This window comes from Ostrea edulis, chromosome 7, assembly GCF_947568905.1.
Source record: "Ostrea edulis chromosome 7, xbOstEdul1.1, whole genome shotgun sequence".
Classification (NCBI taxonomy): domain Eukaryota; kingdom Metazoa; phylum Mollusca; class Bivalvia; order Ostreida; family Ostreidae; genus Ostrea; species Ostrea edulis.
Window position 1 is genome coordinate 72,081,490 of NC_079170.1, and position 15,412 is coordinate 72,096,901.

Below are 15,412 nucleotides of genomic sequence, written 5' to 3' on the forward strand. Positions count from 1 at the left end.
TAGATACACACTATACAAGCAATTAAGTTTGACATTGGTACATAGTTTCAGAGAGGGGGAGGGGGGGGGGCTGTCACCTGTTTCAGCCCGATATTGCAACTACATGTAGAAATTCAACACATTTCCAATAATTGACGGTCTGTCATGTTTCAATGATTTTATTGTTCAACTCACTATCCAATTCAACGAATAAATCGAGCCCCACAACCCATGCCGTGCTCGAAATGTAAACATGTCGCAGTCAAAAAGAAATCAAAATATCTCAACAGCAGAAATATAAATCATAACTGAGGAGGTAGAAAAAAGAAAAGAAGTGTTATATCCAAACAGTACTCCAGCGTGACAAATTCAGCTAAAAAAAGACAATGGGAAGAAATTACAGCAAAGGTAAACGTAGTTAATACCTCCCAAGAAACAGTTGATGAGCTAAAAAAAAAATGGAGCTGCTTAACGAGCGATACGAAAAGAGAGATGGCGTTGAATAGACGAGAACAGCGAAAAACTGGCGGTGGCCCCCTGTCCAGTAGAAATCACTCAAATTGAGGACAAAATCCAAGCTATAATTGGAAACACGTGCGTTTCTGGGATTTCGGGTGGGGTTGATACTTTCGATAAGAAACCTTCAAGTTCCACCAAGCCCTCTGCATCTCCTTCAGGCATCTTGACGTAGTTAGGGCTCATGTTTGAAAGTAAAGAAGAAACATCTCTAATTATTCTGGAAACGTTGGACTTATTGATGCCGTGGAGATCAGCAGTCACCAATTGGAAATTCCCCGTGGCATAAAACCTGAGGGCAGCCATGACTTTTAACGATGTTGGCAATGATTGGGACCTACGAGTGTGTCTTTTCAAATCGTTTTCCATCATTTGGCATAAGTCGATGATCAAATGAAGTGGCAGTTTCAATTTTGAAACAATCTCCATGTCGTTCATATAATCTAAAGGATTCTTTCCATCTCTGAATTGTCTTTGTCGTCAAAGTTGACGATGACACAGCAAAATAAAGGCCGCCGCCATATTTAGTTTGATCTTAAGACACCTACTTACCTGTCGTAAAGTTACGAAAGAACTTATGAAATTCCTAAGATACGACATTTTTTGTGAAACGGATAAGGAATGAACTTAGGAAAAATTTATGTCTTAAGTTAGATCTTAGTCGTAAGTTAGTTTTGTGAAACACTGGTCATATCTGTGTAGACTGACCGCGGAACGATGAAAATAGATTTAAAATTATATACAGTATTAATTAATAGATATAATATCCATTTGCAAAAGAAATCATCCACTTTTAAAAGATGTATTATAGTTTTAGAAACAGGTTGAGGACATAAATTCTGAAAGAAATTAAAAATGTTCATCTGTCATTTTAAATTTATCATTTTTTGTTGCATAGAATAAAGTAATAGAATGGTATCTTGCTATTATTATCAAAAACGCCTGTGATTTGTGAACAAATTGTACCCTTTTTCTGTTTTTGTTCGGTACGTTTAGAAGATTTTAAAATTTCTGTAGATTCCTCAGTTTTTGGCGAATTTCCTCGTAGACACCAAATCACTAGAACGTGAATTCGCGAGTGGACTGTTGATCAAAACATTTTACACATATCTCAGCAATATAAAGATAAAAACGAGGACTTTATTTCGAGAATGGTGCTTGTCGTTGAATTACACGATAATAAAATCCTCGCGTATATTTACGAATATTTAATTGTTCTCGGAAAACAAACTTCAAATTTCTTGCTGCATTTGATTGACAGGTGACTTTGTACCGGTTTCATTACCGTTGTAATTTTGTGGACAAACTCAAAACAAGTATTTATTAGATAAAAATAGATACAGGTGTTCAAAGATCCTTTCTCACATTGATTACAGTGTTGAATGAATTAGGAGATAGGACCACTGTAGAGCATTGATATCGGGTAGTTTTAGGGTCATGTAGTGAATTCGATAACAGATTCAGTACAATATGTATCTAAACTTTATATAAAGCGAGAGATGATAATATATTTTCTTCACTATACTCTGTAACTGAAATTCTCTTGATTAATATTCCTAATTTTACAATTCATATCCTTGGTGAAGTAAGTAAATGAGGCAATTGGTATTGTGTGTAATATATAGTCTTGCTAAATATATCAGCAGACGTTTTCTCGAATGTTTTAGACTTACTTGAGAAATAATGGGAATAAGTTATAATCCATATACTAAATTGTATTCATTTTTCATATAAAAACCTAAACATAGTTTTCGTTTTCATCGTTTTTGAAAAGAAAATGTTAATAGGTGTCGTAACCCCGGGTATTCTACTGTCCTCTAATGGATCACGTTAAACAATGGCGGATTTAAGGGGGCGCAACCGGCGCCTCCCCCCCAACCCCCCCCCCCCAACCCCCACCCCCAATCGTGGCCTCTTGTTTAGAAAATGTACTAAACGATAAAAGAAGCAATAATTTCTTCCACTCCCGGAGAAATAAATGACAAAATCTTTTAATTTCTTGAATTACTTTATTGTGAGAACTTATTTTTTTCCAAAAACCATTTAAAATTTGCGTCATTTCATTAATATCACCTAATAAAACATGATAGAAAATAGTACAAATGACTAAATAGGAGACATATTTCAAGCCTTATAAAATCTGTAAAATCCAGGAGCTTCGCCCCCTGGACCCCCAGCTGTATAAATTTGAACATGGAGGGTTTACTCCAGTAATACTTTTTCACTAATTTAACTCTAACCTAACAATATACAGGGCAGACTAACAAAACGTGATTTTCATCCTCAATTTCAGTGATTCATGTTTTACAAAACCTTTTTTCACGTGGTACATTTTTATGTCTGCCAGTTTCTATGGATGTGATGATAACAAGATAACCTTATTTTGGAAGATACCATTTTTGTACAATTTAGGAATATATTTTTCTATTGCAAGCAAAATTTATCAACCACATGTTTGTAAATAGTGCATTTTGATTTATACTGCATGTTGCCATGTAAATTTTAAATAAAATGATTCTTCAATCTTTGTTATATAAACATTCATATGCAGCATTACGTATACAATATTAGTTTTTAAAAACGAAAACTTGAACATTCTCAAAAATGATACAATGGTAAACGCCGTTTCAAAATATACCATAGTTGTATTAGTGTATTAGTGTTTTTACGAACACCAAGTGCAAATTAAAAAAAAACCCATCCAGGTGACCCTTTTCAAGGTCAGGTCCTTTATGTACTTCTCACACTACGAATCATATGACATCACAGTGGAGATCCCACGTAGATCCATCTCCACCTGATATCTATTTAATCGAATTATTATGCAATTATAGCCCAATCACGGTGACAGTTATTCATCGAATATCTTGACCATCAAACAGTATTAGATAACTATACAAACAGGAGCGTGATTAGTGCGTGTCGTTATCTGTACAGCAATGCTACAACTGTATCAGCGGCCAATTAGTGTGGAAGGATGTTCAATTCAATATCAAAATTAGTGTTTGTTCTTTCCTTTTTCTTATCACAGGTAAGTGTTTTGTGGTATTGCTTTTGTTTTTTAAACATTAAAAAAAAATCTCTTTATTTACGGGATTCAAAGCTTTTAAACATACATGTATTTGAATTCTCTTCCGAAACATAGTTTTCGTAAAACCTATTCGGTGAACATTTTTATTTTATGTTTGGTTTTAAATATTGGTTACTCATTTAGATAAAATCAATTATTTAATAAGCGCTTCTTAAAGAGTGCTAATATGTAGCTTTAAATCAACAACATTATTTTGTAACGAAGGAAATCTGATTGTTTTCATGAATTCACATTTTGGAAAAGTATACATTTTATGTACCCATTAAAAGATATTGGGGGGGGGGGGGGGGGGGGGGGGTTATGGTGAATGAAATCCAGGAACACAGAAAGATTCGATGTGATTCAACGTAATATTTCGTGAATGTCAGCTTTGAGTTCTTTTAATTACTTTGAAAATTGAAAAGCAAGACAGTTGACATATTACAAACAAAGAATTACAAGAAAATAAACCCTTCAGATTGTATTTGCCGAGGCTGAGACAAGAGCCGGTTCCTACAGTAATGTGTGCACTAGTTACTGTAATACCAGTGTGTTCCACGGCTGTCAGTGTAAGAACGGTACCATGTCATGTGAAAGGGAATCAGTCGGAATTATACTAATGATGAATGTGACGAAATGGAACCTTAACAGCAGCTGCTCTATGTCCATTAATCAGACGTAAGTTTTCTATTGTGAAATGGGGGGGGGGGGGGGGGGGGGGGGGGGGGGGGGGTTAAAGGTTTGCATTATCTTATTTCTGTTGTTGGTTTTCACAAAAGATTTCATATCAGTATTCAACTTTTTTGATTTGAAACGTCGTTTGTTTTTTCAAATCACGATCATTCCACTACAGAACCCACTCCCCAGATTCTATAGACTAGAAAATTTCAGAAATTTCGAGATCGTAATCTTATTGAATGAAATCTCACTTCATTACCCTTGCTACAGTTTTACATTGATTGTATTTTTAGGTACAATGGCATCGGATTTTGTCGAACTGAAATTGATAGTGTTGACGCTTTGCAGAGGATTCCTCCTGGCAGCGGAAATGCTTTTGCGCGGTTTTACTTTCCTGAGAGTGATTTTCACGTTGGTATAGATAATATTCTATTTTTGCTAGCCGAGGTTTGCAGTCCGCTACTCTCATTTTCGCTAGCCAAAAGTTTCTCTTCACTCTTGACAAATTTAGTCAGAATGCTGCTTAATACAATATGTTACTAAGTTTAGGTTTTAAAAAAACTTAGGGAGTCAGCCAGTAGATTATCTTATAATCAAATCAACGTATAAAAGAACCACATTGTTACAGGTAGTTATCTTCGCTAAGGTGCCGATACAAGAGGTCTAAGCACCGACTATCGTTACCCTTGGTTAATGAAGATAATTACTAAGAAAAAAATGTTACTAACCTTAAACTCTTTTTATAATTTGAAAATGTTCACAAGACTAAAGTCCCGTGGTGATTCGGGTTAGAGTAGGTCCTCAGTACCTCTTGCTTGTTGTAAAAGGCGATTAAATGGGGGCGGTCCTTCGGATGAGACCGCAAAAACCGAGGCCTCATTTCACAGCAGGTGTGGAACGATAAAGATCCCTCCCTGCTCAATGGCCATAAGCGCCGAGCATAGGCCTAAATTTTAAAATATGCAACTGAAATAACTTAGATCAAACGATATAAAAAGTTTTCGGACGTGACATATTCAAATTATTCCTATAGTAAATCGGCAGAGAACCATCATCTTGAATTTGATTCTGACTAAACGAAGGTGGTTGACTATACGTCACCTCGTACAATCCTTCCTCCTCAATATTTAGCGTAAGAACTGATTGTCTGGTGATAATGAACAAGGAAGTTTTAAGAAGAACTATATGCCCTGGACAGAGGTTTTGGCCCTAAGAAAGAATGTGCATGATGTATGACATCTTGAGTATTTTTTTCTCTGAATATGACATTCTCGCACTCAGTGCATTATCATAATGAGCATGCGTCCAAAATATATGGTCCCTGGGTTAGTGGTTCTAGTCTCAGGATGAGCATATAAACTGAAATGCTCTTTGCTTCTGAACATCTAGTTTATACTGTGCATACAGGTTACTGACAATGTGAAATGGAAAATCCGGAAAATTTGTTGTGACCATGAACCAAGGCCATTAGACAAAAGTCAAGGTCACTTAAAATGGCTTTAGCTCGTATCTGAATCCTTTTCTGAATTTCGTTTAGTGATGCATTGTGTATTGATATTTACATACGAAATAATGACGGGAATGGTGGTCACGAGTACGTTCGAGACTGCCATTCGCTTTGTTCCCGCGCTCCGTTCCTAGAGTCGCGGATCACGAGAACATGTGCGCACGAACGTGTTCTTGTTATTCGACCATGCTCAGTGACACCCAGAGTATTTCCGTTGGTTGACAAAAGTTAACATCGGCAGATTTTTTTTTACCATTGGTACGACAGTGGTACCAATGTTTGCCAATTAAATTTATCAATGGTAAACATTTCTGCAGACAACCTAGAGCTCTGTTAGCGTTGGTAACTCTATTTATGACGTAATCAAAAATGGCGGGTATTGCGTACACACTGAAAGCAACAGATTTTGTATCACAGCTTTTCCTCTTAAAACTTCCTAGACATCAACTGAAGATAATTTCAGACATGTTGTTTCAAACATGCCCCTGGACGGACGGAAATTGGTTTTAAAACATCAAGTGTATATTAATTAATCGCCCACTCTTAACCATTTCGTCCAATGGTCTAAAAAATGCATCTTCGCAATCTAAAGGTTTTCGGTCCACTCCGCTTCCCATTTATTGACCGAAAACTTTTGGCTAGTGAAGATGGAGGAAATAATCTGCAGGAGAAAGTAATTAACAGTACTTGAAACATCTTTGCTGCAAAACTATATACATAGATATGAATATATCTTTGTTTGACATTTAGTGCTAACTGATCAGCTAGTGGTATACCAGTGGTACCATTGTTGAATTTTTCAACATTTGTAATCCTAACTCGACTTAAAATTTTACCATTGGCAAATCGGTGATGGTACAATTGGGTTTACTCTGAACGACCTACAAAGGCAATTTTAGTTCTTGCACCTCGAACCTGTTCTCGAAATGCGTACTCGGCGTTCGGGATCGGCAGGAATTTGTACTCGTGCGAAGGTCGGAGGTCTTGAACGCACTCTCGAACGTTACCTCGCTTATCATTTTTGACATGTGGCGGATCCAGCAATTTTTGAAGGGGGAAGTAAATAGATGGGTATCCGGTGGCTGTCTTGATACACCCCTCATTGAGTTTAGGGCGAAACATAGGTGGGGGCCTAGACCCAGGAGCGAAGTCCCCTGTAACTACTGACTTCTGACAAAATGAAAATATACTCATTGAGAGTTTTGCATTCTTTATCTAAAGAAGCCAAATTTAGTCCATGCTTGGATTTTCCAACATCTGAATATAGATTCTATTTATAGATTATGGGTGTTGTCTATTACAGGCTCTTTAAACCACCGCGGGTTATGGACAATACTTCTTCCGAATCATGCTGTCAGTTCCTTCAATTTGAATATACTAACAAAGGAATAGCTGTCATCAACATAAGCAACATTATTCGTCATAAAAAAAACGTTCGGTCTTGTATTCCAACATATTTTAAGTTCGAGTCGACACCAAAGCTTGCAGTGCTTAGATATAGACCATCTTATAATCCTGCGTGTTCTTCTTCATCTTTTTTCAACTATAGTACAACTGGACATGCTACTACCGATGGTGTTGGTATAGTTGAAAATGAGAACTTCAAATCAATTAGTTTGAAAGGTCCTAAATTCCAAGAACCTCGGTCTTATGATTGGCGACAGAACTTCTTCTGTATTATGACAGGTGAAGGTAACGAACGGTGATCAATCTCGTAACTCCTAAAAGCAATACAAAATGGAGAGTTCTGTTGAAGATTATGCCAGAAGATGGACTATATCAAAAAGAAAAACCTGATACCTTGTCAGAATGGGTTAAAAGTATAAGAGGAGTATAAAAATCCCGAATTAAACATATCAAAACAATAGTACGTACCATCTATTCTTCTGTGTTTAGTAAAGCAGAAATTATCCAAAAATTAGATAGGTTACATGAGAAATATGTTTTGGTTCCAGCTGATAAAAGCCTATAACAATATTGTCTTTGTAAGAGTCATTATTGCAAATGTATTTTAAACGAACTCGGTATTAATTCCACATTTGGTAATCGTACTTATACTCCAACTGCCCTTTAGAAAGATGAAATTTTTCAAAATCTTGCTTTAGTTTTAGACACATTGAATATCCCAGTCAATGGGATGGATGAAGATGAATTACCGTACCTATACTCTATTTCTATATTTCATTAAAAAAAACCTTGCAAAGAAAGATACACTGCTGGATCGAGTAAATGTGCTACCCATCCCCTATCTTAGCTCCTCGGAAAAATATTAACAGCTGTGAAAGAGAAACTTCAAACGTACTGTTTCACAAGATATGCCAAAAGTGGTTAAATCAAATGTGTATTCTAAAAACTTTAAAGAACTTCTAGTAAACTTGAAATCGCAAGGCTTTTCTCAAATCAACAACATCAAAACGAATGACTTTTCAACACTTTAAACGATCATTCCTTGGTATCATAGACAGTTGCTTCTTTAACAAAATTGCATAGACAAAGGAAATATTCATATCTAGTGATCAGTCATCCAAAAATTACTTTGTTATACACCACTCTGATTCCATGCGCAAGTACCCTGAAGTTGAAATTAAAGATATGCTGGAGTTTCCCATTGACAATATATTCGTAGTCTTTGGTGATGAGGTTTTCCAACAGTCTGTTGGAATTCCATGAATACAAATTGTGTTCCTTTGTTTATGGCGTGTAAAACGTTGCACTATTATATTAATCTTGTTATTCATATTCGAAAACTTGTAATTTATATTCTAAAGCATATCATTCATATTCGAAAAGTTGTTATTCATATTCGATAATTTTATCATTCATATTCAAAAACATGTTATTCTTATTCTAAAACGTGTTATTCATATTCAAAAACATGTCATTCTTATTCAATAAATTGTTATTCATATTCAAACTTTTCATTCATATTCAAAAACATGTGATTCATATTCGATAATCTTATCATTCATATTCAAAAACATGTGATTCATATTCGATAATCTTATCATTCATATTCAAAAACATGTGATTTATATTCGATAAGCTTATCATTCATATTCGATAATTATGTTGTTTATATTCGAGAATCATGTCATTCATATTTGATAATCTTGCTATCCATATTCAAAAGCATGTAATTCATATTCGATAATTATGTATATGTCATTCTTATTCGATAATCTTTTTATTCTTATTCAATATAATTTGCCTTCTGGGTAATATGACGCAATTTGAGACGGTTGTAAACTGAATTTTCATTGGTTTGAAAAGTGAAAGTAAGTAATGGTGGGAGTTGCTGCATATCAGGCATCATTACATGCACTGATGTAGTTTATCTTGTAAGCATTGTTAGAAGTTTGCAGTTCTGTAATCAATCAATAGACATTCATTACCTATGAATGTGCTGCGTACACGTGGTCCAGATATGGTAACACCATAATCTACTTTCGTTTTCACATACATGTACCCAATGAGCAGAGACTTTACAAACAGATAATATTACCCACAATGCAAATTATATTGAATAAGAATTAATAAATTATCGAATAAGAATGACATGATTATCGAATATGAATTACATGCTTTTTTATATGAATAGCAAAATTATCGAATATGAATGACATGATTGTCGAATATAAATAACATAATTATCGAATATAAATGACATGATTATCGAATATGAATGATAAGATTATCGAATATGAATCACATGTTTTGAATATGAATGATAAGATTATCGAATATGAATCACATGTCTTTGAATATGAATGATTAGATTATCGAATACGAATCACATGTTTTTGAATACGAATGAAAAGTTTAGAATATGAATTACAACTTATTGAATAAGAATGACATGTTTTTGAATATGAATAACACGTTTTAGAATAAGAATAACACGTTTTTGAATATGAATGATAAATTTATTGAATATGAATAACAACTTTTCGAATATGAATGATATGTTTTAGAATATAAATTACAAATTTTCGAATATGAATAACAAGATTAGTATAATAGTGCAACGTTTTACACGCCATATTTGTTAGCTGACATGTTTTCTATTCTTATGAAGCAGAGTTTATTCAAAAGCTTCTACATGAGAAGAAAAAAATCTCTTGGTGTGACCTTCAACTCGACCTATAGATATATTACCGGTGTTGTATCTACTAACAATAAGCATTTTTCATTCATATGTCCATTCAGTATATCCATGTGAACGCGAAATAAAAGACACCACAGAGTTTCTAACATCTTCTTTGTACTTATATCGATACGGAAGAGCTTGTTCTGCGTAATATCAGTTTTAATCAGAGGCAGACTACTGACAAACAAGTTGATGGTGCAGGGGTTTCAACAATCTCGTTTAAAATCAGAATTGTTCAAAATCTATAGTCGTTTTCCAATGCAACCTATCATTGGGTCAAATGCTGTCTGATGTGTTTCATACCGATTGTTAAACCGTCCTTGGCACACTTATTTTGACTACGGACAACTACGTTTACCTTATCAAGATATAGTGCCCATGGCAGGTGTGACCGGTCGACAGGGGATGCTTACTCCTCTTAGGCACCTGATCCCACCTCTAGTGTGTCCAGGGGTCCGTGTTTGCCCAACTATCTATTTTGGATTGCTTATAGAAGTTATGAGATTTATCACTGTTCGTTATCTTCACCTTTCATACAATACAAATGAAAAATTAACCAATACATATTGAAAATATAGTATACAGTCGAAATAAAATATAGAGTTCCAATAGAAAACATCAAATATTGCAACGTTTGACATGCCATAAATTTGGAGATTTTTTATAAACATAAGCTGTAGATGAATTGTACTTCAATGATGCATTTGCTACTGAATCATAAAAAGAATCAAAGTAGTTAAAAATGAGATATGTAAAACTTATACGGTACCAATCTTATCTATATGAAAGATCGCAATGTGTCAAATGGAAAGGGGCCATCTAAAAGGAAAAATGTTACCATAATGTTACTTATACGGTACCAATTTTGATGCACCAGATACGCATTTCGACAAATAATGTCTCTTCAGTGATGCTCAACCGAAATGTTTGAAATCCGAAATAACTATGAAGTTTTAGAGCTATTATAGGGAAAAACAGTGTGCCAAAAAAGTGGAGTCAAATTCGTCTAAGGATAAGAGCTATGCATGAGGGAGATAATCCTTAATTTTGAAATGAATTTCTAAATTTTATAACAGCAATTAAATATACATCCGTATTTTCAAGCCAGTAACGAAGTACTTAGCTACTGGGCTGTAGAGACCCTCGGGGACTAACAGTCCACCAGCAGAGGCCTCGACCCAGAGGTTCGTTTGAGAGAGAGAGAGAGAGAAAGAGAAAGAGAGAGAGAGAGAGAGATAGAGAGAGAGAGAGAGTACAGAAGACATATTCAAAAGTTGTTTTACATTACAGAGTAGACCTCTGGTGACTTTCAAAGTGAGCTGTCCAGTCGCTGGAGTTCATACACAACTTCTCTTTCTGGAAAATGTATTCAGTTCAAAGCAATCTGCACCAAAAAACACATTGTTTCTTGGAAATAATTCGGAAACTTCTCTCTGGTAAGTATATGACATGTACATATATTTCATCCTTCGCGAAATGGAAAACGTGTTTGGTGTTCTGTGTATTTCACAGCAATTTGGTTGTCATTTTAAACGTTGGGTACAATAAGGTATATAAAAGTATTTTTTTTTGAGGAACGTGAATTGATCATTTTAAAGGGGCTGGAGGTTGAAATTGGCTGAAGTTTATGGTCTCAAAATGCATTACAATCAAAGACAAATAAGTAGGGATGTTAGATAGCCTAGTCGAATGCTTTAGGCTTTGTCCGAGCGATAGTCGAGGACTCGTTACAAAAATCCGAACTGACTGGGTACAAGCCTACATAAGTCATCAGTCACATCTCAGCGTACACGGATAGCCAAGTTCACAACCAGGATGGAAGGCTGTCGATAACGACTGTTTATCTGGATCAAGTGGATAGCCGTCTAGAAATTTGTTCAATCGTATTAATTGCACATACCGAGAATGATTTGATACAATATTACAACATACAAGCTTGGGTTTATTTATATACAAGTACACTATAATGAAAAGTACATCAACATGCGAAATACAGGGCATGCTATTTTTCTGAGAAAAGTTTGGGGATGTGTCATGCATTTCCCCCAACTTTGAGGACGTTGTACACATACACTAGACCCATAATTGATCTATCACCAATGAATAACAGAGAGGTAGATAAACAATGGTTTTTATTTTGATAACGAAACACTGTATAAGCAAAAAGTAAAATGCACTAAGGCATAAAAAGAAACAAGTACACATATTTGTAAGGTCTTTTCAATGCAAGTGTAATTTTCGGTTTTTCTTGTTGGTTGACAATATAGGCCGAGATCCTATTCTAAGTTTTGTCACTAATTGTTCAGCCGATGACACAATTCTTTCTGAAGGCACAAACAAAAACTTACGGGCTAGTAATGCCAAGAAAGAAAAGTGGTTTCATTCAAGTGGATCGTCATTGGGATTAGATTTTTCGGAGACCAAGACAAAGTTTTAATTCACAGCACGATCATTCTCCCCTTTTCCGGATTTATGGACATTACTTAAAAATATTTTTAACGAATACGCGCCTATGAAATATTTAGTTGATATGACCGAATGGTAGTTGAGTACTCGTTGACATCCCTACAAATAAATTTTGTATCACTGCTTTCTTACTCGGAATTTCGTCTTTTAAATTTTTTGCAGGGTAGAAACTGAGATACAAGTTTACTATGATTGTTTTGTTGGTGAAAACCAGGTCTGTAACAAATCTGGTCACGTGGGATGTGCTCCAAATTACTATGGTAGCCAATGTCAACGATACTGTTATTCTGCCATGTTTGAGAACTGCACATGCAACAACAACGGTGATCTTATTTGTCGAGACGAAAGCGTTGGAGCGTTTTTTGAAATTCAGTTACTAACAACACATATCTCCAAGGAAGTAGAAAATTCTACGTATACGCTTACCATCGATCAAAGGTAACTTTTACCAGTATATTACAAACCAGGCCTCAATACCATAAACTATGGTATAGAATTTTAAAAGTCCTCAAATCCAACTAAACTTTGAAATAAATTTCTTTTTCAAAATGAAATATTTCAATATATGTATTTTGTATTTGAATATTTGATAAACCAGCAGTTTTTGCTAATAATAGAATAATGATAATAATAAAGTTGATCTTGAGGCCAGGTTTTAAGGGGATAATTTATTTAAAATATGTTTGGAAATATATTTTATCTTGTATAAGATTATTTTCGTTGGTATACATTATGAGATTGATCACTGTTCATTATCGTAACCTTTCATTAGTAAAAGTAAATGTATATAACTATGTCAGATTCAAAGATTTACAAATTCATGCATGCGTGCTAGCTGCTATTTAAATAACCAATCACAGTTCAAATCTTTCACTCATACCAAACCATAACCAACCATTTTTTACGTGTACGAACAATTCTTAGTACCCATAATAACTACACAACTCATGCACAACTATACGGAATACAGAGTTGGGCAAAAACTGGTCCCTTGAGATACCAGAAGTGGGATCAGGAACATAGGAGGAGGAAGCATCCCCTGTCGACCGGTCACACTCCTGTGAGTCCCATATCTTGATCAGGTAAACGGAGTAATCCGTTGTCAAAATCAATGAGTAAAGAACGGCTTAACAATCGGTATCAAACACACCAGACAGCATTTGACCCAATGATAGGATGTATTGGCAAACTTTATCATTATAAAAACCATAGAATTTGCGAAATGCTTTAAATGAGACTGCTGAAACCCTGTAATATCACTTTGTTTGTCAGTAGCCTGTCTCGATTTAAAACTGATCTTACACAGAACAAGCTTTCGTGTATCAAATTAATTCAGAGATATAAACACTATATGCAGGTGATAATTGAATATTAGTACATAATTATGGGAAGTTCACGATGGAGAAACTGAAGTCATTCCGTTTGTCATAAACTCGAGTTGCTAGGTTGCTGTTAAACTTTACGTTCAATGAAATATCTATAAATACGAAGCAGATGTGGATGACTCTGTGATATCTTTTATTTCAAATTCACTGGGATATAGCGAATCGACATATGAATGAAAATAATTATTTTTAATAGATAAAGGGCTCACGGCGGGTGTGACCGGTCAACAGGGGATGCTTACTCCTCCTAGGCACCTGATCCCACCTCTGGTGTGTCCAGGGGTCCGTGTTTGCCCAACTATCTATTTTGTATTGCTTGTAGGAGTTATGAGATTGATCACTGTTCGTTATCTTCACCTTGCATAAAACGTCGTCAATATATCTTACCACAGCAAGAGATTTTTCTTCTCAGGTAGAACATGTTGAATAATTGTTGCCTCCTAAGAAAATAAAGAACAGGTCAGCTAATAAAGGAACACAATTCGTGCGAATTGGAATACTAACAGAATGTATTGAATTCAAATTCAAAGTTATTTATTGATTATTTAAAACTGTTCTATAAATCTGTAATATATCTAAAGAGGAGATATATAATGTTTGATAAAATAAACCCGGAAATAACCTGACTGAATATATTGGTTCTATTATTAGTCAACATGGAAATGAATATTGTGGCACGCGTGTTGAATTCTTAAAAGTATAAATTCGGTCAACAATCCGTTGTTAGTGTGACTCCACACTATAAGGAGACTAATGCACACATTTCCTTTCTTCTAGCTATGGAAATGATTCCTTCCACAAATCGAAGTTTCCATCTCTCATCCTTCAGGAGACACCGGACCTTAGTCTACTGGGATTTCCCAATAACACATTGAGCTTCTATTACCCAGCATTCAATCATTTTGTGAGTAGTTATTACATTACGAAACTTAATATAACATATCAACATCTTTTAAAAAGTCGAGATACCCAGACGTAGGACATATCTGAGTGCCATGATATGGTATCATTTAATCTGATCGTTCGTTGGAATCTAATATATATATATATATATATATATATATATATATATATATATATATATATATATATATATATAATAGAATTCTATAGCATATGAATTTATACCATATAATATGGATCGGTACCATTGCGTAGGAATTTGAACCAAATCATATGATTTTGCCATATCATATGAATTCCTATCATAACATACGATGATAATGATGAAAATTAAATATAACGAACAGTGATCAATCTCATAAATTCTATAAAGAATACAAAATTAAGAGCAGGGCAAACCTGCACTTTTAGAAACATCATAGACGGATCAGGTATCTAGGAGGAAGCATTCCCCGTCAAACTTTATCTCCATCAAGTAAACGGGGAATAAGTATGTAAAGAATGGCTAACAATTAGTATGAAAACGCCAGACAGCTTTCTACCTAACGGTAGAATTTATTTGGAAATAAGATCACCCTAACGGCGATATAATTTGTGATATGCTGAGTTTAAATGAGAATTTTGAAACTCCTGTAATATCAACTTATTTGTCAGTAGCCTTCTTAAGTTTAAAAAAAGAGTAATCACATGAACACCGTATCACGTGATCATGAAATATTGCTATATAAAAATGGGAAGTTGACGATATAGAAGCTGGTGGC

At 34.8% G+C, this 15,412-nt stretch overlaps 1 protein-coding gene across 1 annotated transcript; it reads left to right on the top strand.

The window, feature by feature from the left end:
• The first annotated feature begins 3,439 nt into the window (after window positions 1-3,439).
• Window positions 3,440-12,805, top strand: LOC130048758 (uncharacterized). The gene is made up of 5 exons (XM_056145806.1): window positions 3,440-3,526; window positions 4,044-4,243; window positions 4,537-4,654; window positions 11,188-11,333; window positions 12,526-12,805. The coding sequence occupies exons 1-5, from the start codon at window positions 3,473-3,475 to the stop codon at window positions 12,803-12,805; spliced, it is 798 nt and encodes a 265-aa protein (XP_056001781.1). The 5' UTR covers window positions 3,440-3,472.
• Window positions 12,806-15,412: the final 2,607 nt, after the last annotated feature.

What these genes read in the sequence shown, in the direction of transcription:
- LOC130048758 (XM_056145806.1), top strand. Translation starts at nt 3,473, where the DNA reads ATGTTCAATTCAATATCAAAATTAGTGTTTGTTCTTTCCTTTTTCTTA. An exon ending in TCTATGTCCATTAATCAGAC is followed by an intron (nt 4,244 to 4,536) that starts GTAAGTTTTCTA and finishes TTGTATTTTTAG; the next exon opens with GTACAATGGCATCGGATTTT. An exon ending in TTCCTGAGAGTGATTTTCAC is followed by an intron (nt 4,655 to 11,187) that starts GTTGGTATAGAT and finishes TTTACATTACAG; the next exon opens with AGTAGACCTCTGGTGACTTT.